This window comes from Polyergus mexicanus, unplaced genomic scaffold, assembly GCF_030449975.1.
Source record: "Polyergus mexicanus isolate NDT 795.1 unplaced genomic scaffold, iyPolMexi1.0 SCAF_16, whole genome shotgun sequence".
Lineage (NCBI taxonomy): Eukaryota > Metazoa > Arthropoda > Insecta > Hymenoptera > Formicidae > Polyergus > Polyergus mexicanus.
Genome location: NW_027223336.1, coordinates 4,524,410 through 4,551,805, shown reverse-complemented (window position 1 = coordinate 4,551,805; position 27,396 = coordinate 4,524,410). Strand labels below are relative to the sequence as shown.

The following is a 27,396-nucleotide window of genomic DNA, read 5'->3' as shown; positions in this document are numbered from 1 at the left end:
CACACACACACACACACACACACACACACACACACACACACACACACAATTTTCGATTTTTTTTTTGTAAAATAAAAAATAAAAAAAGGTGTGTGTGCGTAAATGAAAAATTAAAAATAAAATAACACATTTATAAAGTAGTAAAAGAGAATATGATTAAAACGAAAAATAAACTGACCTAAATAAAGTTAGAAAATATATATATGTATAGTTAATTATAATATATATTGTCAATTTAAAAGCGGATAAAGGTAAGTGACATTTTTAAAATTGGACTAATATGATAATTTTCCAATGATAAAATCAAATATCACATATCAAACACTATCATCTTAATTATTTTATAATTAATATTAATTTAATATTGAAAAATATTGCGTCAATTTATATGATAGAGATTATTGTATACTTCTTTTTCTTTGTTTTATTATATTTTTATAGATTCCAACTAAAATTTATATATACGGATATTGATAAAAATCAAAGCAATTAAATGTAGATTAGAAATATTATATGCATATACGGAAATATTGATTGTGTATTCTTGTCAAATATCAAAATTTGTCGACGATGATAGTAGTAAATCAGCGGATTGAGAAAACCAGTTTACTTAAATGATAAAAATATTTGCGTGAGATCAAACGAGATTAATTCAAGAAAGATAACGGAGAGGAAATGTCTTTGAAAACAAAAGCAAATTTCATCAGCTCACCCGTCAGAGATCTTTTTGTAGCATCCATATATACAGTATATAAGTGTTATCGTCTCTTATCAAATACTGCTCTATGAACAGAAGCAGAACAAGCTCCCGTTTTGACGTGTGCGTACCGAAAATTCGGAAAATTGCTTCGATCGATCGTGGATCATGTGTTGTGTACTAATTTTGTGATAATATTTTGTAAAATAGATATTAAGCGATGTCGTACAGTAACACATCTAATATCGACGTGTCAGAGAAGAAAAAGATTCAACAACGAGATTCAAGTATGAGCACAATACATAAATATTTATTGTTTAATAAATAAATGTTGATTTTACTTAAGTATGATATACGTGACATTGAAACCTGGCAACTTATAGTGCCTTTAAAGTTACAAGACATGATTTCTGGTTTCAACGAGCTTCTGTATTGCTGATAATTATTCTTTAATTTTTACATTTTTTTTGGTACACACATGTAAATTGCGTGCAAGTATGTATACAGGGTATCTCTAAAGTCTGACGCTACCCCTGGATTTTCGGAAACGGTTTTAAATATGGAAAAATGTTTCAGACAAAAGTGGTTTCGATGGGGACACAAAGTGATGTCATTAATTTGATCTTGAATAGTTGCGTGAAGGTTACGTGAAGGTCACCTTCAATTTTTTAGATGGAACTGCCTACTCTTTATTGCATATTACTATAGCTTATCTCGAAAGCTTTTCAAAACACTATAATAAAGTATTTTTTTATTAAGTACTTTTTGAGTTATTTTATATTTTAATCTGACATATTTTGATCTAAAAATTAAAATATTTTGTAAAATATTTAGTTTTCGATAATCTTACCGTAATACTTTTATGTTCAGAATAATGAGACAAATCAATTAGTATAAAAAAATAATTGTTTTTAAGAAAAAGTATATAATTATAATATATTTACAATGTATTTTTTTTTAACCATTATTTGTTTTTTTCTTTACACTAATTGATTTATCTCATTATTCTGAACATAAAAGTATTATTGTAAGATTATTGAAAACTAAATATTTTACGAGATATTTTAATTTTTATATCAAAATTTGTCAGATTAAAATATAAAATAACTCAAAAAGTAGTTAATGAAAAAATACTTTATTATAGTGTTTTGAAAAACTCTCGAGATAAGCTATAAGAATATGTAATAAAAAGTAGGCAGTTCCGTTTAAAAAATTGAAGGTGATCTTCACGTGACCTTCACGCAACTATTCAAGGTCAAATTAATGACACCACCTTATGTTGCTCTCAAAACCATACAACCTTTGTTTGAAACATTTTTCCATATTTAAAGCTGTTTCCAAAATCCAGGTGTAGGATCAGACTTTAGAGATACCCTGTATGTAGTACATAGCAATTTTCTAGAACTATATATTTGCAGTTGTGATTGAAGATGTGCCAAATACGAAAATCGCGGATTTCGAAACGGCGATCACCGCCGCTGGAACCGGAAAATTTCAATATCTTCTCATTCTTGGGATTATCCCGGTTTCATGGGCATCTAGCATAGATACATCTAATATGTCAATGATACTTGCATCCGCGGAATGCGATTTAGGATTGTCACTATTTAACAAAGGACTTTTAAACGCCATTGTCTATGTGGGTGAGTGATAAGATGGCGTTTTGAATTATTTTCAATGCATTTTAAATTAATATTATATTGAAACAATATGATGGAATTATTATATTATAAAATATAATAGTAAAACGAGAGACAAAAAAATAGAGTATAAAGAAAATCTATCATAGATCTATCATCTATCTATCATTTTATATATGTATACACAATATGATGCTAGGTATGGTGTTGAGTGGTTTTATATGGGGCTATCTCGCTGACGTTAAAGGAAGAAAGAAGATTATATTATACGGCTGTATGGCGGATGGTATCTGTAGTATACTCGCAGGTTTCTCGCAGAATTTTGAGACGCTTGTGTTCTTCAAATTTCTCAATGGCTTTCTGTGAGAGAAATATTATATTAAACTATATTAATTCGATAGCTATTTAAAGAAAAACAACGAATTAATTAATCTTAATTTAAATATCTATTTAAATTAACAATCGAATTAACGATCGGTTTTATTTTTGTCATGTTAGTGTAAGTGGACCACATGCCACTCTCGTGGCATATTGCTCCGAATTTTACTGTGCTAAAGGTAGAGTGAGAATTCCGCTTCTTGTCGGTGTCTCTGTTTCATTCGGATGTGTAATTAACGCAGGTACAATAATTTTATGTTAATATATTAGAGACGATAGATTATACAAGCGATTATATCTCAAAATCTATCATTATGTGAAATAAATTTACTTTCTCATAAAACTAATATTTATTGTATACATTTGTGACTAGTATTCGCCTGGTTAGTGGTTCCTCAGCCGTGGTCAATTGTCTTTTGGGACGGTGCCTTTATCTATAATTCCTGGAGAATATATCTATCCATCTGTGGACTACCAATATTGATAGGTGCCTTCTGCCTGTGCTTCTTTCCGGAAAGTCCCAAGTTTTTAATGTCACAAGATCGTAATGAAGATGCACTTGAGATCTTTAGGAAAATTTACAGTATGAACACTGGTCTATCTAAGGATGATTATCCTGTAAGCTCATAATAGACTATAATAATATACAGGGTATATCGTAACATGTGGGACCCACTTCAACGGTCGAAACATAAAGACAATGACAAAAGTTCATATAAATAAATGTTCCATTTGACTTTGTTTCCGAGTTACAGCCAAATGATTCCACTGAACTGTTTACGTAATACTCGATATCTCTCGACCTATTGATTAGATATGTTCTATTATTCCAGTTCGTTCTCTTGACAAAAGTAGTTGATATTGTGCATTAGACATGTTCTAGGGGTTATTATGATAATGAATTATTCAAACTGGAAAATAGCAGATATGCATTTGATGTATGAATTTACTGAATGTAATGTATTAGATTTTTTATTTATGGGACCACGTTTATTCAACATCCATTGCCAGCATTAAAATATTTTGTCAACGTATACAAGGGTGCCAACGCATCCAACAAACATCTAGCATTTTTGAAAGCGTGCGGCATTTTACGACATGACGACTGCAGACTTACATTTAGACCGAAGGTGATCATTTTGAGCATTTTTTATAACGTGTAGTTGTCTCACAAATCGCAATTAACAAAAAAAACTATACATTAATAAATATGGCGTCTACATTTGTACAACTTAAAAGCAATTGTCCGCCCTGAACGCGAGATAGTGAAAAATTGCATTTTTTATATTTGTTGTATATATAAAACGTATGAAAATCTCGTATTTTAAATTTTAATAATTAGAAAGAATAACAAAAAAATGATGAAAAACTAATACAAAGTAAGACATTTTAGGAATTCTATTTAAAAAGAAACTGAAATGATTGATCATTTAATTTTAGAAATACAATAATAAAAAGACTTTACGGTATCATTTTATCCCTGTTATTCACCGAAAGTTAAACAAAGATAGATGATGCTCGCAAACGTTGCGGGCGTTGATTTGGTAATAGTGATTGAAGTAAGGGAGAGATTTGAGGCGGCAGGAGGCACACGTGCTAAGCAACCATCTCTTTCCGTGGCAGTCACACTGTGGCAACTGTGTAGGGCATCTACATACTCTTTCAGCCCGACAAATAATTATTAGAAAACAATATTTGCGGACTTGAGAAAATGTTCGAGATACGAGTGGCTGAATCGGGAATCGAACTTGAATTTTCGCTTTCCGGGCAACTGCTCTTATCATTGAGCTATTCAGATCTCATATCTTATGCTACTTTAACACAGCTTATACGACTCCAGACCAGAGCGATATTGGAATCTCGCTCAATGGATGCAGTGTTGACTGCCATGAAGAGGCGATATATCCAGCATGTCTCCAAAGCAAAAGTCATATGGTTCAGCTGCTAGGACTGGTTGATCGCTCGCGATGAACTTGCATCTATGGATGATTCTGGAATAGAAGGTTGAAAAGTTTTCAATCGGTAACCATAGGTAGTCGGATGTTTTAATGATTGATTCAGAGTATAAAATTTGGATTGTGTCGCGAGACAACTATCTTAAACGGTTCTACATTATTGAAGTACAGACATGACTCGAAAATAAGATCGAATGACACATATTTATAATCTTTTTTCATTGTTTTTGTATCTCCTGTCCGTTGTTAAAGTGGTATATGTTACGATGCACCTTATATAATAAATGTGTACTATCTTGTATAAAAAAGTTGTTCAGATAGCAATGAAAGAAAGGAATGCAAATATTTTACACTTTTCTTTGTTAGATACGCGCATTGGGGGATATAAATCTAAACAATGCTACAGAGCAATCGCATTCATCAAAATCTCAAAATAACACGAAATCTTTGAAGGCTGGAATTCAACAGATGAAGCCTATGTTTTTGAACCCAAATCTGTTACGCATATTGTTATTTGTTAGCTTACAATTCTGTGGAATGTTATGGTGAGTATTTAATTATTCATATATATATAAATAATATATATATGCATAAAATATGATATATATATAGATAAATTTATAATATAAATATTATATGTAAATATTTTATAATATAAAGACAAAAATGAAGATGAGGGAGGCACCTCCGATGACTTTGACCTTGATACATGTTGTCAAAATCATGACTCTGAACAACATTCAAAAGGTTTTAACCGTCGGTCATTGTTTATTAAAAAGTTATTAACAAATAAAGTTGACAATATAAATGTGTGTTTAACTTTATACTTCAAATTTTGGTGAATTTTATTAATATTTATTTTTATGGATACACAAATACTTAAATATACATTTTTAAGTTATTTAATGTAATACAGATATGTAATTATTCGTTGCATTTTAAAGATGAAAAGAAAATGATACAAAACCCCACATTACGATTCCACAATTGTTGTATGGATGAGAAACTGTACGCGTGGATGCAGTGGGTTACGTCCACCTTTCTATGGAGGGGGAGCTCCATTTCTGGAAAATATAACCTAACCCAAACCAAATTTTTGTTTCAAATTAAACTTTAACTTTAAATATCTTAGAAATTATAAGAGACCGCCGATTAAGTTATAAGGAAAAGTTATTCAGGATCATGACCTTGACAACATATGTTAAGGTTAAAATCATCGGAAGTGCCTCCCCTCATCTTCATTTTTACCAATATAAATATATAAATATAAATTTAATACATAAAGAATTTAATATATAAATATAAACATATAAATTTATTTATTTATTCAATCGCTAAATAAGATATTCACAATAACCGTAAATCGTAGAATCAATTTTTTTTTATTATTAGTGATATAATAATTGCGAATCCTCGCGAGGTGATCGTCACGAATGTCGTAAATCAAAGTTATCAGAATGATGAGAGTAATGGTGTAACATGTGCGCGAATATCCGCGTGATACATGCGTAGAATCGCACAAGGCTTTTTACGAGATATAAGAAGACACATCATTCGTTGTAAAAGTTTAAAATCTCACTTAGTTATACAAGTGAAGAGTTTATGATCTTATCAGCGTGTGTAAGATATATATATATACCATACATTTGTTTCTGCATATTTCGCTGAGATATATTTCCATTATCTGGATACATATCGCACCGGATTCCATATACCTTGTGTATCACGTGTTCTACTAAATTCTTCTACTAAATTAAAGATATAAGTCGAGGAGACGAAAATAAAATTGAATACACATCGTTCCTCGCTTCAGAGAAATCTACTAAAATCTTCTACTAAATTAAAGGATGTCAGGCCAACAATGGCAAATATAAAACGGCGCCGTTTGTCGGATTAATTGTACAATCTGCAATTAAATTAAAGATCCTTTTTATTCTCTCGCAAAGAACATTATCGAACTTGGTGAAAATTTTCCATTAACGTAGATAACGACAAAAATAAGTAAAACGCGCAATTCGCAGACTAAACAATGCAATTTTCGATAACATATTATAAAGTTAATCTTATATCTACGCATACCACGCACATGTATAGAAATTTTTTATTTTTTCATTTGGATAATGATACAGAAATACATTATATTGACGTACAATTACAATTAAATTACGATGAGAGATAATTGATATTCATAAATCATTTAAATAATCACTGGATATTTTTTATTTCGATTTATACACTTAAACATTTATTCAATAAATGTTAAACAACTTGTTTAATTTTATTGTGACATTTATTAATTGTATATATTGTATTAATGTTTTCTATATTTGTTACATTTATAGTTTAAACACCCTTCGCCTTTGGCAACCACAACTCTTTACGACGATAGAGAACTTTAATAGCCTTAATACTAACGTAACTAACCCTACTTTTTGTGAAATATTAGATATTTCGACATCTGTCAAAGAAAATAGAACTACTGCATCGGAGGAAATGTCAAATTGTGAAAATGTGAGATATATACATGTATAAAAAACATTTATTGATATACAATGTACATACAAAGAAAGTTAATTTTAGAAATATCATAATTAAATATAAACAATATTTATACTTAAAAAATTTTTTTAGATTTTATTATATTCTCTGTTTAATAAATTGATTATTTCAGATTGTTATAGCAGATTCAATCTACATTGACAGTATTATTGTGTCAATTACTTCTAGTGTTTGTATATTCTGTGCCAGCATCTTTGTTAATTGTCTCCAACATAAATATCTTTCATGTAAGTTACCTGCCATTTATGTAAATTGTCTACTATTATTTAGAAGAGAGCAAGAGAGAAAAAATAGGAAAAGAAAAAACATTCTCTGTATTAATTTTTTGTAATTATTTCTTGATATAGTCATCAGTTACGGATGTGCGCTTTTGTGTTCTATATCTTTAATCTGGTCCACAAATACATTAATCATCCTTACACTTACATGCTTATACGTTGGATTAATGAGCAGCGCTTTTAACGTTACGCTTGGCGCGACTGTTTTGCTTTTTCCCACATCTTTGAGGTTTGCCTCGTTTAAATTTATAAAATAATTTGCGCTGACTTAAAAAAAAATATAATAATAATTAATGTACAGTGCATTCAATTTTATATCTATTTATCAGAGCCATGGCAGTAAGCATGGAAATGATAATAGGAAGAGTGGGAGCTATGATCGGTAATCTGATATTTCCGATCTTACTTGAATATGGCTGCGTAGCACCGATTATTAATCTGACATGTTTCAATTTGGGTAAGTATTTTTTTCATTAAAAAATAAAATCTTATACATATTATCAAAATATTGTATAACATAAAAGATTTGAGATGCTTCAGATAATTTCACAATGTTCAAAGTAGAAATGGCAACGTTAATTTGCCCCTGAAAAAAAGAAAATTATTATTCGCATGTATCTCAATTTGCTAATATTGAGTATTATCTGATAATAAATGTAATTCTTTTTTTTTTTAGTATGTATGGTTCTTACGTGTTTCGTACCGAGTACGCGCAAACACGCAGTGTAAAGATCGTTGTTTTGCTGAATTACACGAGATCAAAGAGAGCAATCAGAAATAGAGGATCTCTCAAAAAGAGAAACACAAAAGGAGCATATTAACAGGCCCGCTCAGGTTTCGTACTTCTACGGTCACTTTTTGAATAACATTTCTGAGAATCCACGATTGTTGAGCGGAGCCTCCAAGGACCTAGATCGAAGCTTATCGTGAACCATGATCGAGCCCGTATGAGGGCGGACAATGGTCATGCATATACACAACGAAAGACTGTACGAGGCCTTGAGTTTCACTTTCGACACATCCTGGAGAGCCCTCCAGCCTTCACCCACATGCTCGTTCTTCTCTATCCCGCGCCTCTTCTCATGTGGACGCAGCTTTATCGCAGATCTCAGGACCTCGTCATCTCCATATGCTATCGTTGATCGATGCAATAAAAAATGTATCGCGATGTACGTAAATTTCTATTCAAGAAGAAAATCGAGAGGAAATGCAAATAAAGTATGAATTAAATACATTATCGTGTCGATTGTTAATGAATAGATTTACGGCAGTTATTTTTAGACACACAAATATGTGAATTATTTAAGAGAAACTGTGAAATATGCATCGCATATTAACAACTTTATTTTATGATATTTAACTTACATATATAAACTTATATAAATTTATACTTCATAAAGGAATAGGTGGTTTTCGAGAATTATCACAATAAATATAGGATTTGTAAATTACTCACGTTTTTTTATGTGATTTATATGTGAGAAGTAGGATTCTAAAGAGAAAGAAAAAAGAAAAATTGTGATATATACAATTTATAAAAATTATTATTCTTAGGTAAATATATATCAATAGCAATACATACACACATGTATATATTATTTTATCGTCGCAGATGCTGCAGAACTGTAAAGTAATTAAATTAAACAATTATAATATAAACAACATTTATATCGCAAATATATAATTGTTATAGAATAATATATAGAAATATTCTATAATTTTGATCGTAATCCGCACATTTCCATGATTAACGTGTGAAAATTAGATAGAAAATACTAGCATTGCGTTCGCGCGCGACGATTACACAATTAACAGTTAAATGTACCCATACAGCACAGAACATTGTAGCAATATTGCAGCAATATTGCAGCAATATTGCAACATTGCCGCAATGTTGCTACAATGTTGCAATATTGTTGCAATGTTGCTGCAATGTTCTGTGCTGTATGGGTATGGAGTTATGCAATTAAATTACACGCGCGTCGAACTATTAATGAAATCAGTGTTTCATTAACGCGCGCGCGCGGAATACAAATTAACATGCCTCAACTTCCTATGGCATTTCATGATATAAATAAGGGCTTCGCGCGACGCCCTAAGACTGCATTCCGCATAAATTGCGGAAGGGAGCTATGCGCTGCACACACGTATCTGTCAGTGAAAAAAAAAACGTGTTTGCATTTATTCCATTCGTCCCATCCACGTTATGAACATCCGCCGGGGCGATTCAATGTCTGCATTAAAAGTCGACACGTACTTGCAACCCGGTATGCATTGATATCCCAACAACGATCTGCATCTTCAACAACTTCATCAACGGCTTTATTTAACAGATATCTTACCCGATCACGTCTTAGTTACATGATCGAAGGTATTGTGAAGGTTCCTTTGGATATCTTCTCGTAGTAACGTTTTCATATCAATTACACAATGCTATCTATTAGCATTAACAAGTTGTATTTTGTAAAATATAATGAAAAGAAAGAGAGAGAGAGAGAGAGAGTTTTCTGCTCATATTCTAATTATCATCATCTGTTCAATAGTAGAGTAAAATGTTTAGAAATTTTTCTTAGTTCTTTAAATCAAATATCTAACAAGTAACTTCGAGATCCTCTATCGAGATAAATATTATATATACTATTTATATCAAATTAAATTATTATCATTAATTATTGAAATAAATATTAAAAACAACTTTTGTTCTAAATATATCCGTGCCTCTCTCGGTGCGAAAAACAAATAATCATACAAAGAAAAATAGGAAGAACAGGCCGTTAATCAAGCGAGTCGCGTGAGAATCACTTCTCTAATCATTCTATACGGACACGAAGTATCATCTCGTATCGCGATTTCACGGTCGCTATTCGCTCGATCGTTCCTTCTCGTGGGTACCACCGTGGCAAGATAGTCGCATTGGAATCGCATCGGTATGATACTGTTAACTCATCCCGCGAACACTCTTGGGCTTCCATGCGGTCTCCGTTGCTTTTCCACCATAGTGTTCTTGAAGAGTTTAGAGTCAGCGAAAAAAAGAGAAAGAGAGAGAGAGAGAGAGAAAAGCTGCGCTCTCTAACCGTTTATCATCTCATTTATCGTTGCATCTCCAATCGGTCTTATATATATATATATATATATATATATATATATATATATATATATATATATATATATATACACAGGATGGACCATTTAAAGTGTTAAAAATTATTATCTCTGAAAGTACACATATATATTATTAATTATTTTCTTTATACCAATTAATTTGTCTCATTATTCTGTACATGAAAGTATTACGGTAAGATTATTGAAAACTAAATATTTTACGAGATATTAAATTTTTTATATCAAAATATGTCAGATTAAGGTATGAAATAACTCAAAAAGTACTTAATAAAAAAATACTTTATTAGAGTGTTTTGAGAAGCTCTCGAGATAAGCTACAAGAATATGCAATAAAAAAGGGGGGTTCCATTTAAAAAATCAAAGTTGACCTTCAATTGGCTCTCAAGGTCAAGGTAAAATTATTGAAAACTAAATATTTTACGAGATATCAAATTTTTTATATCAAAATATGTCAAATTAAGATATAAAGTAACTCAAAAAATACTTAATAAAAAAATACTTTATTAGAGTGGTTTGAAAATATGCAATAAAAAGGGGGCTTCCATCTAAAAAATCAAAGTTGACCTTCAATTGACTCTCAAGGTGAAGTTCAAGATCATTCGATAGAGCATACTTACTTAAGAAATGTTCACAATTTTTGATAAAAGCCATTTATTTCCATTTAAAAAAAGGGTGATCTGGAACACTCTGTATATATCATCAGAATTATATATAAATATATCCTCTCCCGCTATCGGTTTTATGAACAGAAAAAAAATTTCGACGAATATCTGTAGATATTCGTCGAATATTTGATTCATTTTTTTTAAATGAAAAAATATAAGAAGATGCTTCAATCGCGGTAACATTAAAAAAAAAATTATTTATGAATATGATTGTTCCAGAGTAATATATCGAATGCTTAGAGAGTAGAACAGTCAAGAGGTTGAAGAGCAGGCGTCAACCTTCGATAAATTTGCCGATTGCGATTACTTCTTTTCTACACAGGCGGCGGATAATCCGCAAAATTAATTAATGACGGTTGCCAGCGCACAGAATGACGACCGAACGTAGGCGTTCGGCGGGCTAATTGCAGGCTTCTTTTTTGTTTTTAATTGCAGACGTGTTTTTCTCTATGAGACATACTGCTGGAGATCGATGAAAAGTTAGTCGAGCGGCTCAGCTGTCGTCAAAGTCAATCGACTTCTAGATTAATTACTCCGAATGAAATAGATGAGTCATACTTTGATGGTTCATATTCTCTATGTGCAGTTCAATAACCGGATGCCGATGTCTGTTATTTAGCAAGTGAACTTGAAAGTGAATCATTTCGGTAAGGACATTCAATTACGAATTAGTTACATGCTAAAAGAAATCTTATTGAAACGGTGTGATTTTGCAATAATTCTTACAGATGAGTGATATTTTAATTTTACATCATCTATATGATCAAGTGTTTTGTATTGTAAAAAGAATATAATAAAAATCAATTATATTATACAGAATGTCCTAGATCACCAGTACATCCCTTTTCTTTCAAAAACTAAGCATTTAAGAGAAAAACGCTTTGAATAAAAATTGTATGATTTTGACGGGAACATAAAATGGTGTTATTAGTTTGACCTTGGATGGCATCGTTAAGGTCAAGTCAAGAACACCTTTAATTTCTTAAATAAAACCCCCTATTTTTTATTGCATATTCTTATAGCTTATGTCGAGAGCTTTCCAAAACACTATAATAAAGTATTTTTTCATTAAGTACTTTTTGAGTTATTTTATATTTTAATTTGACATATTTTGATATAAAAAATAAAATATTTCGTAAAATATTCAGTTTTCGATAATCTTACCGTAATACTTTTATGTACAGAATAACGAGACAAATCAATTAGTATAAAAAAATAATTGTTTTTAAGAAAATTATTTACAATGTATTTTTTAAAATAATTATTTGTTTTTTTTGACACACATATATATATATATATATATATATATATATATATATATACATTTTAACCGTTCTCTTCCTTTTAATTATTTAAGTAATAATTATCCGTTTATTCGGCGGGCGGTTCTTCGGTGTGCATGGCACACCTTCGGCGCGTATTTCGAATATCGATCCCGCGATCCAGAAAAATTCAATACTTTGCAAAATAAACCGAGTTGGACGGCAGGCCGCACCGTTCACGATAATATCAACATCGAAAGACAATTGCGCAGGGTTGGCATGTTTTAAACAATGTGTTTAAAACTGCTTGATTAAAACTTGTTTAAAACAGTGGACACTGTTTTAAATATTTTTAAACTGCCGTTTAAAATTGTTTAAAATATTGCAACTAAAATATATGATTATTTGAAAAAGAAATTGTAAAAAAAAAAACAGAAACTAATAGATATGTATGTTGTAAAAAAGTTGTTGTTTCAGTTTTTTTAGTTTTTTTATCAATATTTATATGTAATATATAGATATAAAAATATAAATAGTAAAATAAAAATGATAAGATGGATATTAATTTAGCAGAATATTTATTCTTGGATATTAAATAACAATCAATACAATAAAAATTACTTAGTAGATATTGACTGACTTTACATTTTAGCATTTTAAATTAATAGCACATAACTTATAGCAGGTCAGTTCTAGTTAATAATATTTAATATATAATACTTGGTTCCTTTTCTGTTCTTATTAAGTAACCTTATACTTAACTCTCAACATAAATTATAAATAAAAAAAAAATTAAAAAAAACCTTAATTCTTCTTTTTCATCTAAAAATTACAAACTATAAAAAAAGAAACCATAACACATTGCATTTTAACATCCATTGCAAATAATAAATAAAATAACATCAATTCCTTAACTAAAAAAAAAGTAAACATTTAGGTACAAAAAAATGAACGATAACGATAACATATAGCATTGCAGTCATTACATAATACGTATTTTTTTTTAATACCTACTTTTAAATTTAATAACTCACGAATACGATTACGTAAAGTGTATATTTAGGCCATAAATAGCGTTGTCAATTTTGGCAATGTTATTTACAGTTTAACGGTAGCGAAAAATTTAAATATTTACACAGATCAAAGCTATCAAGTGTTTTTTTTTTGCTTGTTTAAAACATGCTTTTTTTGATTTAAAACATGTTTTTTTTACTTTACTTAAAAACACAAACAAAACAAAAAACATTGTTTTAAACAAAAAAACTTTATTTTTTATTTAGAATGAAAAAAACAACTCAGTGTACTCGAAATGGTAGAAAGGGTGGTTCGGGGGAAAACGGGAGAAATCTTGAAAATCGAGAACACTGAAGCCAAAGTGAGTATTCGATATGTAAAATAAGAATAACAAGAATATATTAACAATAAAATATAGAGTGATTGGTATAGACAATAGTTAGCGATGGTAGTAGATAATTGCCTTGCGAATAAGATATCGTTTATGTACGCTGAGATCGACACGACCATGCGTAATAGTATCAAATTACCGGACGTCTAAAGGTGGGTATACACTTAGCGAACGAACACCGAACGAACAGCGAATGCGAAACGTTTTGAACGTTTTTCTCGCACGAATTGTCTTTGATGTACCGCTTCATGAGGGAATCGAGCCGAATGCGAATCGAACATTCTGTTCGCATTCGCTTTGGCGTATATATCTGCTGAATGATAATAATGAACGTTTGCATTCGCTGTTCGTTCGGTGTTCGTACGCTAAGTGTATACCCACCTTAACGTGATTTGAACTCGACTTTTCGACCACGCCCATACAGCACTGAAGCTTGCAACAACATTGCTGCAACATTGTAATATTGCATATTGCAGTTTAATGTTGCAGAAATGTTGCAAAGACATTATTTTACAATATAACTTTAGCAATGTTACAGCAACATTCCGAAAATATTACAAAAATAGTATTTAATAATCGCTAGTTCATTACCACTATGCAGCGCATGTTGTTCTATCTATTCCGCATTTAATTTTTAGTCACGATGATTATATAAAGTTTACAAAGAGCGGCAAGTAAGATTAAAAAGATATAATAACTATTTTTGTTAGTTTAAGTCGTATGATGTGACCCCAATACAGGGAACTGAGACATTGGACTAAGAATTCTTTTAATAGTTTCCATTCTTATATAAAATCAAAAATTTTATAATAATTTTCTAATATGCAAGATACTTCAGATTTTAATAGATAAATTTTGAGATTATATAAAGACAAGAGAGATGTGAAAAAACTCGTTGTATGCGTAAATTCACCACAATCTTTTTGCATCCGCATATCTGAATATTTCGGATACAAAGAAATTGTGAATTTACGCAATTGCAAATTGAGTTTTTTCTTATTTCTTTTAAAATATTTTCTGTCACTGAAGGAAGTCGAATGTGTACTGAAAAATTTACATTTTATAATTTCGTTATTATTATAATACAGAAAAACTATATACACGCTAGATCCTGACTCTTATAGGCCTAATTTCTTATTATTTTTTTCATATATTAAGGATATTATGTCGATAAATATACATAAAGCATTATTGCATATATATTATATTGCTATGTTGCTGCAATATTATATTGCAATATTGCTGTAGGCGGACATTTTACTGTTGCTGCAATATCATACCAACGTTGCAGCAACATTTCGCAATGTTTCTGCAATATTGCAATCTTGCAGAAAAATGTTGCTGCAATGTTATTACAATCTTGCGGTGCTGTATGGGCGAGGATTTCCGCGGTAAACTAAAGAAATCTCTCGAGTGCGCCGGTAATCACTTTTGTACACGATCGTGAATCCGCTTCGATACAATGGAAAGTTCCACGCCATATGACTCGAATCTGTCCTTGAACGGGGCTCGCGGTGAGCCAATATTTGCCTTGATAACAATAGCATTGATGACTTTGATGTCGAAATGCGCAAGATATAACTTGAAGGACTCGCGGAAACTAATAGCGGGCTCAAAGATACCCGACGAATTTTCTGCAGTTATGAATTTCGTTTGCTAATTACTCTAATTTCCACGTAACACAATACATTTGGTAACGATGCACAGAAAGAATACGGAACCATCGAGAACGATTATGGTGTACAAGTCGCATGACGCAATACTTTGCGCAATCCCGAATATCAATCGCGCGAGCGTGAAAATCCCGATAATTTACGACATACAATAATTATCAACGCGAAACTAACACTAATGACTGTCGGCGGCGGCAAATCAAGTAGAGAGAGCTTAATGTTTGTAGTTCGGATGAGTAACGAATGCCCGTCGACCGTCACGACGTGATTTACGCAAAATCCATAAAAGTTAATTCACCAAACACGTGGCTCGACAATAAGGGCGCGACTCATCCGGACTACTTACCTACAATACAATAATTGGTACGATATCGGTTCGACGACGCTAGTCCCACCGGCTGGAAGATCGCAGATTCTCTTTCCGGGCCGATGCTTGCGATACGCTTTGAGAGGCTTACGTCCTTACTATCTCGCCGAACAGCGCCGAGCGAGAGTCCTGCAGGAGATACGCCGGCGCGATAAATCGCTATCGTGTCACCTGTGGCGCTTTCGTGTTACGCAGGGCCGTCCTGCGGTCCTCGCGGTCTTTATTGTCATCACGGCCGTGTTGGTGGGTTCATCGCCCCGGAATTTCCGCAATTTTCTGCTGTTTGGCTTAGAGGTACAGGCTTATGGCTGCGCCCGATCGACTCTCGTTCCTATCTCGTAGAACAGGTCCATGGCTGAGAGTCCTTTCGTCGCCCCGTCTCTGGAACTCCCTCGCTTCGTACGGATGGAGTGGCCGTAGGGTTGCACGAGACCCAAGACACGACAATATTCGCAAAAATATTGTATCGGTCTTGAAAATTTTAATCTTGTCTTGGTCTTGAGAGGATTTTTGTATCAAAGATCTTGTCTTGTCTTGCCTTGATTTTTATTAACAGTTTTTATTTAACACTAAATTATTTGTCAGCTTGATAAAAAACAGAAAATAGTAAATATATCTGATTTCTTCTGTTATCCGAAGCCCCGAGCACGATTTTCGTTTGTTCTTTACTGCGTATGCTCACGTCTCGATCGTGCAGACGCAGTCTAAAAACTAAACCAAGTTCTTCTGCTGAACATGCAAACATTTCCGAAAGTGATAATGAAAGTTCGGAAGTAAGTGCAATTAAACAATGCACATAGAAAACTTATTTTAAGTATGAAACAAGAAACAATGAAAAAATCGGCGTATGTTTATTATGTCAAAAAGAAAATGTGACTAAAGAAATAAAAATGAAAAATAGTAACACTACTGAATTAAAAAAACATTTGGAGAAAGATCATAAAAAAGCATATGAAGATTTATTTGGATTAAAAGCAATGAAAAATAAAATATTGTCAGAAAAACAAAAAGCGATAGATATATTTTTAAACGTATTGAAATTAAACTTTATAAATTAAGTAATATAAAGTAATGTAAAATAAAGTAATATATTTTATAAATTAATTATATAAATATAAATATAAATATAAATATAAATATATATATATATATATATATATATATATATATATGTAGTATCAATATATGTAGTATCAATATATATAATTAAATATATAATTAATATATATATATATATATATATATATATATATATATATATTTATCTTGCTTTATTTTTTAGATATTTAGGTGTCTTAATATAAATACCTCACCCTGTATAATATAATTTATAAAATATATTATAATATATAAAATATCAATTATATAAAAAAACGATGTAAAAATTAATATTACAATATTATTAATTGAATATCTCAGAGTATGTGTTCGTATATTTTTTTTATCTCTTAGAAAAAAAAGATAATCTATAGTATGATTAAAATTTAACGTTCAGAATTGAATTCTTTTGGCGAGCAAAGCATACACTTGTTCATAGATCATTTAACTCAAGATAATTGTTTTGATCGCATCATTTTACAATTGGATAACGGCAACAAATACAATCGTAGTGCGATGCTGATTAATTCTCCTCCGCTTCCACGGATTTTCTCGCAATTGCTAAACGAACAATCCCACGATCCCCGTTATCGGCATTCCGCCGAGTTGATAAAACAATGGTAAACCGCTTCCATCCTTTTCATTTGCATGGATATTTGCCTATAGTAGTATTAAGTATCTAATCAGCTATGTCGAATGAGTTAAAGTACGTTTAAATTAATTTCGGTAATTGTTGAAAAATTTTCCAATCTAATTTGCCGAATATATTAACGAGTAAACTTAAGAAGTTTTATAGTAAAAAAAAAAATTCTCACACCAATACAAACCTATATGTATATGTACATACATAATTGTTAGAAAAAACTTTATTTGGTATTTTGATTACTATTATTTCCTTATTATATATTATTATAGAATGTGAAAAGCTATATTATCATCGGAAACCTATACCTGTTAAGAAGAAATTCTAGTGCAACAGGTAAAAAAAAATCGATTTTTTTATTGCATAAATAAAAAATATAACGTTTCAGAAATATGCTGTTAAAGTATTAAAGTGAAATTTGCAAAAATAATGAAGTTATAGCCCATTTAGTGAGTTCGGAATGGCAAGCGTTCGGTGCCAAACAATCAGCAATAAATATCCAGGGTGTCCCATTTTAAAAATTCCATCCTCATAACTTTTCAGGATCAATGTTTAAAGGAAAACGACTCCGATAAAAGTTGTAGGAAACAAAGAGGGCTATCTAATAGTGACCTTGGATTTGACATTAAAGATAATTTTCAAGGTCATTTAAAGGTCAACTTTCGTTTTTTAAACGAAACCCCCTATTTTTCATTACATATTCTTGTAGCTTATCTCGAGAGATTTCTAAAACACTATAATAAAGTATTTTTTTATTAAGTACTTTTTAAGTTATTTTATATTTTATTCTGACATATTTTGATATAAAAAATTAAATATCTCGTAAAATATTTAGTTTTCGATAATCTTACCGTAATACTTTTATGTACAGAATAATGAGACAAATCAATTAGTATATAAAACAATTGTTTTTAAGAAAATTATTTACAATGTATTTTTTAAAACAATTGTTTGTTTTTTGACACTAATTGATTTGTCTCATTATTCTGTACATAAAAGTATTGTGATAAGATTATCGAAAACTGAATATTTTATTTTTTATATCAAAATATGTCAGATTAAAATATAAAATAACTCAAAAAGTACTTAATAAAAAAATACTTTATTATAGAGGTTTGGAAAGCTCTCGAACTAAGCTACAAGAATATGTCATGAAAAATAGGAGGTTCCATTCAAAAAACGAAAGTTGTCCTTCAAATGACCTTGATAGTGACCTTTAATGTCAAATCCAAGGTCACTATTAGATAGCCCCTTTTGTTCCCTACAACTTTTGTCCGAGTCGTTTTCCTTCAAACGTTGATCCTGAAAAGTTATGAGGGTGGAACTTTTAAAATGGGACACCCTGTATATGTAAGTCCGTAACGATTTCGATAATTGTGTTTGGGAACATGTGAAATCTTCTAGAATTTTCTAAGTATAATTTTCTATTCATGTATATAAAGAGATCACATTTTTAACTTGAATATCTTTTTATGTGTTGTCATTCGCGCAGAGATCATATTCAGTATTGCATCATATTTCGACTTGTACAAATATGCACGTATAAATATGCCTTGCAAAGGAAGCAAAGACAATAGTTTTTGTCTGTCAAAAGACGTTTAAAGGAAACCAATATACTTTCGAAGTGAAAACTGAAGCAAGTTCTGCGGTAAAAAGATAGAAGTCTGCGGATGACGATTTTATTATAAATCAGGTTCATGACTATTAATTTATTGAAATGTTCATCGTTTTCAACGGTCTTTCACAAATGCTAATTTGTAAAAAGTGTAGGAGAGATATAAATTTGAGTAAAGAGGGAAATCTCTCTCGTGGATTAGGATTTAAAATCGCTACCACGTGCTCGCGTGGTATTAGAAAAATCGATTCCTTTTGTAAAGGCTCTATTATCTTGTATTAAATATAATGGAATACACATACAATATAGGCATCGTGTGATCGGACAATAATGTAAAGTGTTTGCGAATTCTCATAATGAAAAACGGCTATTAAAAGGAAAACGTCGTATCTCCGAGAGATCTAAGTAAACTTATACAGCTCATACAATGGAAAAAACAATCCAGCAGGACCTTTTCAAGGAAGAGGAAGGCATACTGTATGATTCCGGATTAGCAAATTAAATATTCATATTAATTTTTCATCTGTAAATATCTCAAAAACTGTAAACGCGTTTTTCTCAAAACCACTTTTTTAGATTTGCGTACAAGATAACTTGAAAATTAATCGACCGATCAATTTCGCATAAATCTATTTCTCCTGGGATCCCTTCTTATCATTTTATTTTATGGTTTGTTCATAATATTTTTATCAACAATATAAGATCAATATAAAAAAAAAATATTTTTTTTCCGAGTGTTACCACTTTTTTAATTTTTGTTTTGGGATAGGTCTAAATCCACAGTGTAAGTGTAAATTATCTAACTTTAAGAAAATATTTGATTTTTGGCTTTCAGATGATTGTAATCAATGCTACAATTGTTACACAGTAAATAATAAAGAAAATTAAAAAAAATTAAAATTTTTTAAATAATTAAAGCCTCTTTATATCCCTCAAAAGTTTTTTTGGCTACCATTAACAGTTTTTCTAAAAAGAAAAAATTCATAAAAATTATGTTTTTAGAATAGTTACACTAGAATCCCATTTTAATTATTTATAATAAATTTCTGATGTTCTAGACCGGTTCTTATAAGTTCCGAACTAAAAGAAAGAGGCTTGATCCATCATGAGTTCGTGTTTGTTTACGTAAGCTACGTATCCTCACGTAGATCGCCGTAATATATTACCGTAATATATTACGTCACAATTATGCTCTTCATTTATGCGGCTACTAATGCAAATGAGTGCGTTATCTAAGGAAGGCTATCTACCGCTAGGACCGCTATGTTCATAGCTCACCGTGCGACTCCTCTCGCTCCTTACTGTTCTTGCACTCATTCTTTCACCTCTTGTGTGTAAGAGCGCCTTCGTTACTCTTCTCTCGTCGCACTTATTGTTCGTCGCAAATGTTCTCGCGCGGCCGATTTTACGGCCGTTTCCGCAAAACTAGGATATCGAAAGAAAGTACTTGCGTCTCTCTTATCTCCAAAGTTGTAATGTGGCTCGTTCGTTTTTTAATTTCATGCAACCTTCTATGTTTCACGGTTTGCCACGGGCGCTGCGATCTATCTCGGTCGTTTTCGCATGTACGGAGTGAACATTGCAAAAGTCGGCAGTTGAATAACCTAGATGTCTGATGTAAACGGAAAAATATCCGACAATAAATATTCAGCAGTTGTTGCGGAGCGTATATGCGTTTTTATATTAAATACTTACTATTTATTTCTAATAATTATATGTATATTATTGTTTTGTCTCATGATTAGATATTGAAAATCTATAAAATGCAACAGCCAGGTTCAGGATGTACAGAAAGAAAGTAAGATTTCTATGACATTCTTTGTGGTTCTACATGTAATAAAATAACAAAACAACAAATATAAAATTATATATAAATTAACAATAATAACAGAAATATGTAAAGCTTATATATATTATAAAATAAAAGAACAAATATTTTATTGTATGTTGTTGAGAATTAAAATCACATATACATCGAAAAAAAAAAATTTTTTATGCCATTAATAATATTTAAAAGAGATTTAATTAAATAAATTAGGTATAATGAAGTCCGTATATATTATTTTATCAGATGAGATCGCAATTTATAGAGTCAACTCCGATAGATAAACGGATGTCGTTTGGGGTTAAGCAGTGAAAGGGTTAAGGCAACTTCGCAACTCTACGTGGGGAAATCCGCTCCTTTCCCGTACGGTGCTTCTAATGTGTCCAATACGACCAGCTGTCCATGTCAAATCCGGCGGTGCTAAGTGCCCCGTGACTCGTAAACGACGTCTCAATTCCGCCACGGAGGTGGGAAAGCTACTTCCGCGCGAGTCAGCGAAATTGAAAATTGTCCGCTACCGGAGTTACAGTGCCATTAAGCTCGTTCTTGTTCCGTCTACCGTTCTACCTGACGTACCTACTCTCTTCCTTACAGCTTTCTTTTTCTCGCGATTGAACAACCAAAGAACGTTGACGGAAAAAAGTGAATTTCTTTTCCCCGCTTCTCGTCTCAATATGCGTAACACAAAGTGAGGAAAGTCAGAGGACGAGAGAGAATTTTCTATCAAATATACGAGAACACGATCCTTCGCAAATCAACAATGAAAGCAGTTATGAGTTAGTTTAATTGCTCGAAATAAAAGATTTTAGCAGAATAAGTACAAAATAGCCAATATCAAATTTTAACACTAGTTTTCCCTAATGTGTATATCAATATATAATAATTAATACATGTAATAAAATTTATTTATTTATGCAAACGTTGATAACGTTAATAAAGCCATAAATATAATTGTATAAAAATACTTTTTGAGAAATATATTAAAATTTTGAATCTCTTTTATATGTCTTGAAATATAATATTTTATATCTTATTATATATTTATAATGTATATATTCTATTCTTGCTACTGATGTTTTTATATATAATAAACATACATATATATGTACGTAATGTGTAGATATCGACAAATATATAAAAAGTAACATGGGAAATATGCAAAGAAACGAGAAGAATTTTGAGGAACCCCGTAGCTTGTCACCCATTGAAGAGGAATCAGAATCCACGCTGTGTTTCAAAGAGATGCTTCAATCTAGCAACTTTGGTGAATCGGAAGAAAGAGATTATAAATTGATAAGATCACCCTACAAAGGATCCCAAATGACATTGAGAAAGATGGATGGTAATAAAGAGGTAACATTGTGCGAATTGAGAGAAAGTCGGATTCGATGACAATTTGATGTGTGGATTTGACACTGTTAAGTATAAGCAGAGTGATTCAGCAGGGGACAGCAGTTCTGGAGACGAACAAATAAATTCGGATTATTACCAACTTAGAAGAGTCAAAGGCAGCTATTGTTGCTTCAAATCGGATACTTTTGTTAAAGGTTTAGTCACATTTGAAAATCCTGTAAAAGGTTTCTTAAAGAATAAAACAGCGTACGGTTCCGGGCATAAGATATAGTATAAAGAGAAGTAAAGATAAGAAAAGAGGGAAATATAATTGAAAAATAATTTCGAGTATTATAGATAAAATGTAGAAAAAACCTTTTCTTTTCTTATTAATATGTTTTACATTATGTCACTATACAGGATGTCCCATTTTAAAAGTTCCACCCTCATAACTTTTCAGGATCAACGTTTGAAAGAAAACGACTCCAATAAAAGTTGTAGGGAACAAAGGGAGCTATCTAACAGTGACCTTGGATTTGACATTAAAGATCACTATCAAGGTCATTTGAAGGTCAACTTCCGTTTTTTGAATGGAACCTCCTATTTTTCATTACATATTCTTGTAGCTCGAGAGATTTCCAAAACACTATGATAAAGTATTTTTTTATTAAGTACTTTTTAAGTTATTTTATATTTTAATCTGACATATTTTGATATAAAAAATTAAATATCTCGTAAAATATTTAGTTTTCGATAATCTTACCGTAATACTTTTATGTACAGAATAATGAGACAAATCAATTAGTATAAAAAATAATTGTTTTTAAGAAAATTATTTACAATGTATTTTTTTAAACAATTATTTGTTTTTTTTGGCCCTAATTGATTTGTCTCATTATTCTGTACATAAAAGTATTAAGATAAGATTATCGAAAATTGAATATTTTACGAAATATTTTATTTTTTATATTAAAATATGTCAGATTAAAATATAAAATAACTCAAAAAGTACTTAATGAAAAAATACTTTATTATAGAGTTTTGGAAAGCTGTCGAGCTAAGCTACAAGAATATGTAATGAAAAATAGGAAGTTTCATTTAAAGAACGGAAGTTGACCTTCAAATGACCTTGAAAGTGACCTTTAATGTCAAATCCAAGGTCACCATTAGATAGCCCCTTTTGTTGCCTACAACTTTTATCCGAGTCGTTTTCCTTCAAACGTTGTTCCTGAAAAGTTATGAGGGTGGAACTTTTAAAATGAGACACCCTGTATATAAATAAACGAAATACATATACCTGTCGTGTTACACAAGAATGCGCGTTCCAGAGGCGGAAGCTTCCGGCGACAATGACGAGGCGGAAACTGGTCTCCGTGATAAGTCCTTGAAGACCACCGTGGAACAGCTTAAGCGCAGATTGTCCCAGGCAGAGAGGGAGATCATCGTTCTGAAGAGGCACCAGACTTCGCAGAAATGCCAGAGTCACGAGAAATGCGAAATTCTTCATAGAGATCTGCTGACTTGGCGGGATGACCACGAAAAGAGGATCGCTTTTCAAATAGTCAGATGGCAATTGGCGGAGAAAAGGAGAATATACGACGAGATGGAAAGCACGAGGAAAGTATACGATAATATACAGCGATACCTAAAGACCATGGAGAAACGAAGCGTGAAGTCTTACTTGGACTTTCAAAGGCAAATCAATGTGTGGGAGAAACGACTTAAGGAGGACGTTATTAATTTGCACGAAAGTAGTTTAATGGAACTTTGCAATCAATTTCGAGTATGGTAATTGATGATATTTAACTGTTTAACATTTATATTTATATTTATAATTAATATATAATACATAATATATTAATATGTTACACTAATATATTAAATATTTATATTTAACATTATCAATGTCATTATTTTAATTGTATATCGTATCAAATCCAGATATATATGTATATTTACGTGCTTCCAGGTTTAAAATGCAAAATGCAATTAATTCATCGAATGTTGAAATAGAAAAACGCGATGCATATAAATCGTGCAATAATACGGCTGTGGATAAACAAGACATATCTTGCAAATCAAACAATTCCGAAATGACAACATTACATAAGGGCAATGCTAAGTTTCTTCTACGTAAGATAGAGCATATCGTTAAGTTCGAAGTTCAACAGCATCGTAATGATTTGGTAAAACGGATGAATGAAAAGATCGCGGAGCTCTGGTTAGCCTTTGAAAATTTCAAACACAATTTCCATCTGGATCGCGATTATCGTCGACATAATTACATCGAAATAAATAATGAAACGGAATCTATTATAACGGAAGACTCGAATGATTTTACTTGTCAAAAAGCTGCAAAATCCTATTTAAATACAGATTTCGAAGAGAAATGCACATCGTGAAGCTGAAGCGCGCGCGTGTGTGTGTATAAATTTCACGAATTGTATTCTGAAAAATATATATTCGTTTTACTATGAAAAAACAAGAGAAGAAAAAAAAAACAGAATATTTCTATTTTGTAATTTTTTTATATCTTTGTAAGTAATCTAAATATTTTCTATTTGAGAGACATGTCTGTATAAAATTCACTTCTTAACAAAAATATAAATTTATATTTGTCAACTAATCATACGAATACTTATTGTAAGGCATACGAAAGCTTACTATTGTACAGGGTTGGGAAAGTTACTTTATAAAAGTAACTCGTTACCGTTACCGTTATTTTTTCTAAAAAGTAACTCGTTACCGTTACTCGTTACTAATTTTAAAAAGTAACTCGTTACCGTTACAGTTACTAAAAAGTAACGAGTCGTTACAATTTCCGTTACTTTTTTACAATACAAACTAATAAATTATTTTGCATAAGAAAAACTTTTAAAAAATTGTAAGCAAGATTTCATTCAAGGTTTATTACAAAATAAATGATTAAATTTTGTCGAAATTCTTTATTAATTTTTAATAAAATTTGTTGCTCCATAGTATCATCATTTAAATGCCCTCTTTGTGGTGTTAATACAGAGCCACCGATGCTAAACATTCCTTCTACAGATGCACTGCTTGGTAGAGCTGTATTATATTTAATAAAAAGTTTTTTTAAGTTTTGGATAGTCGTTTAACATTTCTATATTACAATTATTTGATTTTAAAAACCGTTGCAATTCTTCTTGTTCAGATTCATTTTGCACCGTTTTTTGCTCGAAAATGAAAAAATCATCGTGATCGTCAGATTTTCCAGCTTTTGAAGAATTTTCAGTTGATCGGATTCCCAATAAATCCTCCAAGTAATTTTCAGCACGTTTTCTTTTTTCTCCGGTTAACCAGTTTAACTTAAATTTTGGATGTAAACATGCTGCTATTATTAATTCTTTTGTTTCAAATATTGTAAGAAATTTAAAATCAAATATAGTAAATTAAGCGACATTGTTTGTTTTATTGAAATTAATACTTTTGAATCAATAGTTTAAAATAAAATAATATTTTTCAATTAAATCCTTATTTAAAATTAAATAACATATGTATTAATCAAATTAATAAGTTACCTTTTATTTAAACCTTGCTGAATAGCTTCAACTAATGAATGGCAATTTATAAGGTCAGATTTATTGAGATTTTCTAATTTTCGTTGCAAGGTACTTAGAACTGGTAGTAAATGAGAGCTCTGCTTTTCCGAAAAGATAAAGCTCTCATTGGATATCGCGCGTCGCGTCATCGCACTGGTCTGCAAGAGCCATAAATTGATCAATCACATTCAAGCATTTTTACAACATAATAAGAATGCTAATTGGTCGATTTGCTTACGGCTTTACGGTTAAGATAAAAATTTTATCACGCACAATAGTAAGAATAATATCTTAAATAAATCAAAAAATTTGAAAAAAGTAACGATAAAAGTAACTGTTAAATTCGTTACTCGTTACCGAAAAATGTAACGAAGTTACTTTTTCCGTTACAAATAAAATTTGTAACGCCATTGTAACCGTTACAGTTACCGAAAAAAAGTAACTGTAACGGTAACGGCGTTACAAGTAACGCGTTACTTCCCAACCCTGCTATTGTATCGTAATATAAAAACCGTGATCTAGTATGACGTATGGTAATCCGGCAAACTAGGAGAAAAATGATGTCATTGTAACATCTTCCGGCCCTCCAAAGGTTAATGACGGAAGGCTATAAATTCTCAAATATACTTGCAAATGATTTATCTCGTTATCTCACCGCTCCAGATCACAAAGATTGCGAGATCACGGAGAGCGACATCCTCGTTACGTTTCGAGCTCCAGCTTACATAATCGGCTATTTTCCTAACAGCCATAGATCATGCAACATCGCAATGATCCCGGTGCTTCTTTTGCACGTGATCGTCGGAGGAGCACGTATTATACGGAGATGTGTACTCTCGATCTTTATCATTATGGATAGGAACGACAAGGGTCTTATGCGTGGCCGCGAGCGTGACCTACGGTATGGACCGGTGCGGTCCGGAGATAATTCCGAATCTGCGATTCAGATGCTGCTTTACATAATCACTTTCGTGAATCAGACTTCTTAAGACATATTACCGCTCTTATATATAGGTAAGTCAGCAACGATGGATGATGGGATGTCGTCGTGCTCTGCCTATACTGTCGCTATTTATGGGGGAGAAGGTGTCCCCCTTCCTTCCTCCCGGCAGGACAGGCGTGTCCGATCGGATTCTTCGTGGGAAGAGTTGCCGGTCGTTACCGATGCGGTAGAATCCGCGACTCCGTTATGCACGTCGACAAATCTATATCACCGCGGAATAGATTCAGGGGACTAATTATCGTCCGTCTGCATGCTTCTGGAGCGGTAGATAGCGACGTTCCGCGGTTCAATGATCTTCTTTCTTCGGGCGAGTAGATA

General features: G+C 31.6%; 2 protein-coding genes across 2 annotated transcripts; both read left to right on the top strand.

The window, feature by feature from the left end:
- Nucleotides 1–771: 771 nt before the first annotated feature.
- Nucleotides 772–9,027, top strand: LOC138940105 (synaptic vesicle glycoprotein 2B). The gene is made up of 11 exons (XM_070308644.1): nucleotides 772–984; nucleotides 2,116–2,340; nucleotides 2,537–2,699; nucleotides 2,836–2,957; nucleotides 3,089–3,333; nucleotides 5,037–5,215; nucleotides 7,013–7,181; nucleotides 7,342–7,456; nucleotides 7,577–7,736; nucleotides 7,837–7,964; nucleotides 8,184–9,027. Exons 1-11 carry the CDS (start codon nucleotides 918–920, stop codon nucleotides 8,234–8,236), a joined length of 1,626 nt encoding a protein of 541 aa, XP_070164745.1. The 5' UTR covers nucleotides 772–917; the 3' UTR covers nucleotides 8,237–9,027.
- A 12,916-nt stretch (nucleotides 9,028–21,943) lies between these two features.
- LOC138940334 (cingulin-like protein 1) lies at nucleotides 21,944–24,917 on the top strand. Its single transcript, XM_070309152.1, has 5 exons — nucleotides 21,944–21,959; nucleotides 22,304–22,525; nucleotides 22,629–22,723; nucleotides 23,846–24,303; nucleotides 24,485–24,917. Exons 1-5 carry the CDS (start codon nucleotides 21,944–21,946, stop codon nucleotides 24,915–24,917), a joined length of 1,224 nt encoding a protein of 407 aa, XP_070165253.1.
- Nucleotides 24,918–27,396: the final 2,479 nt, after the last annotated feature.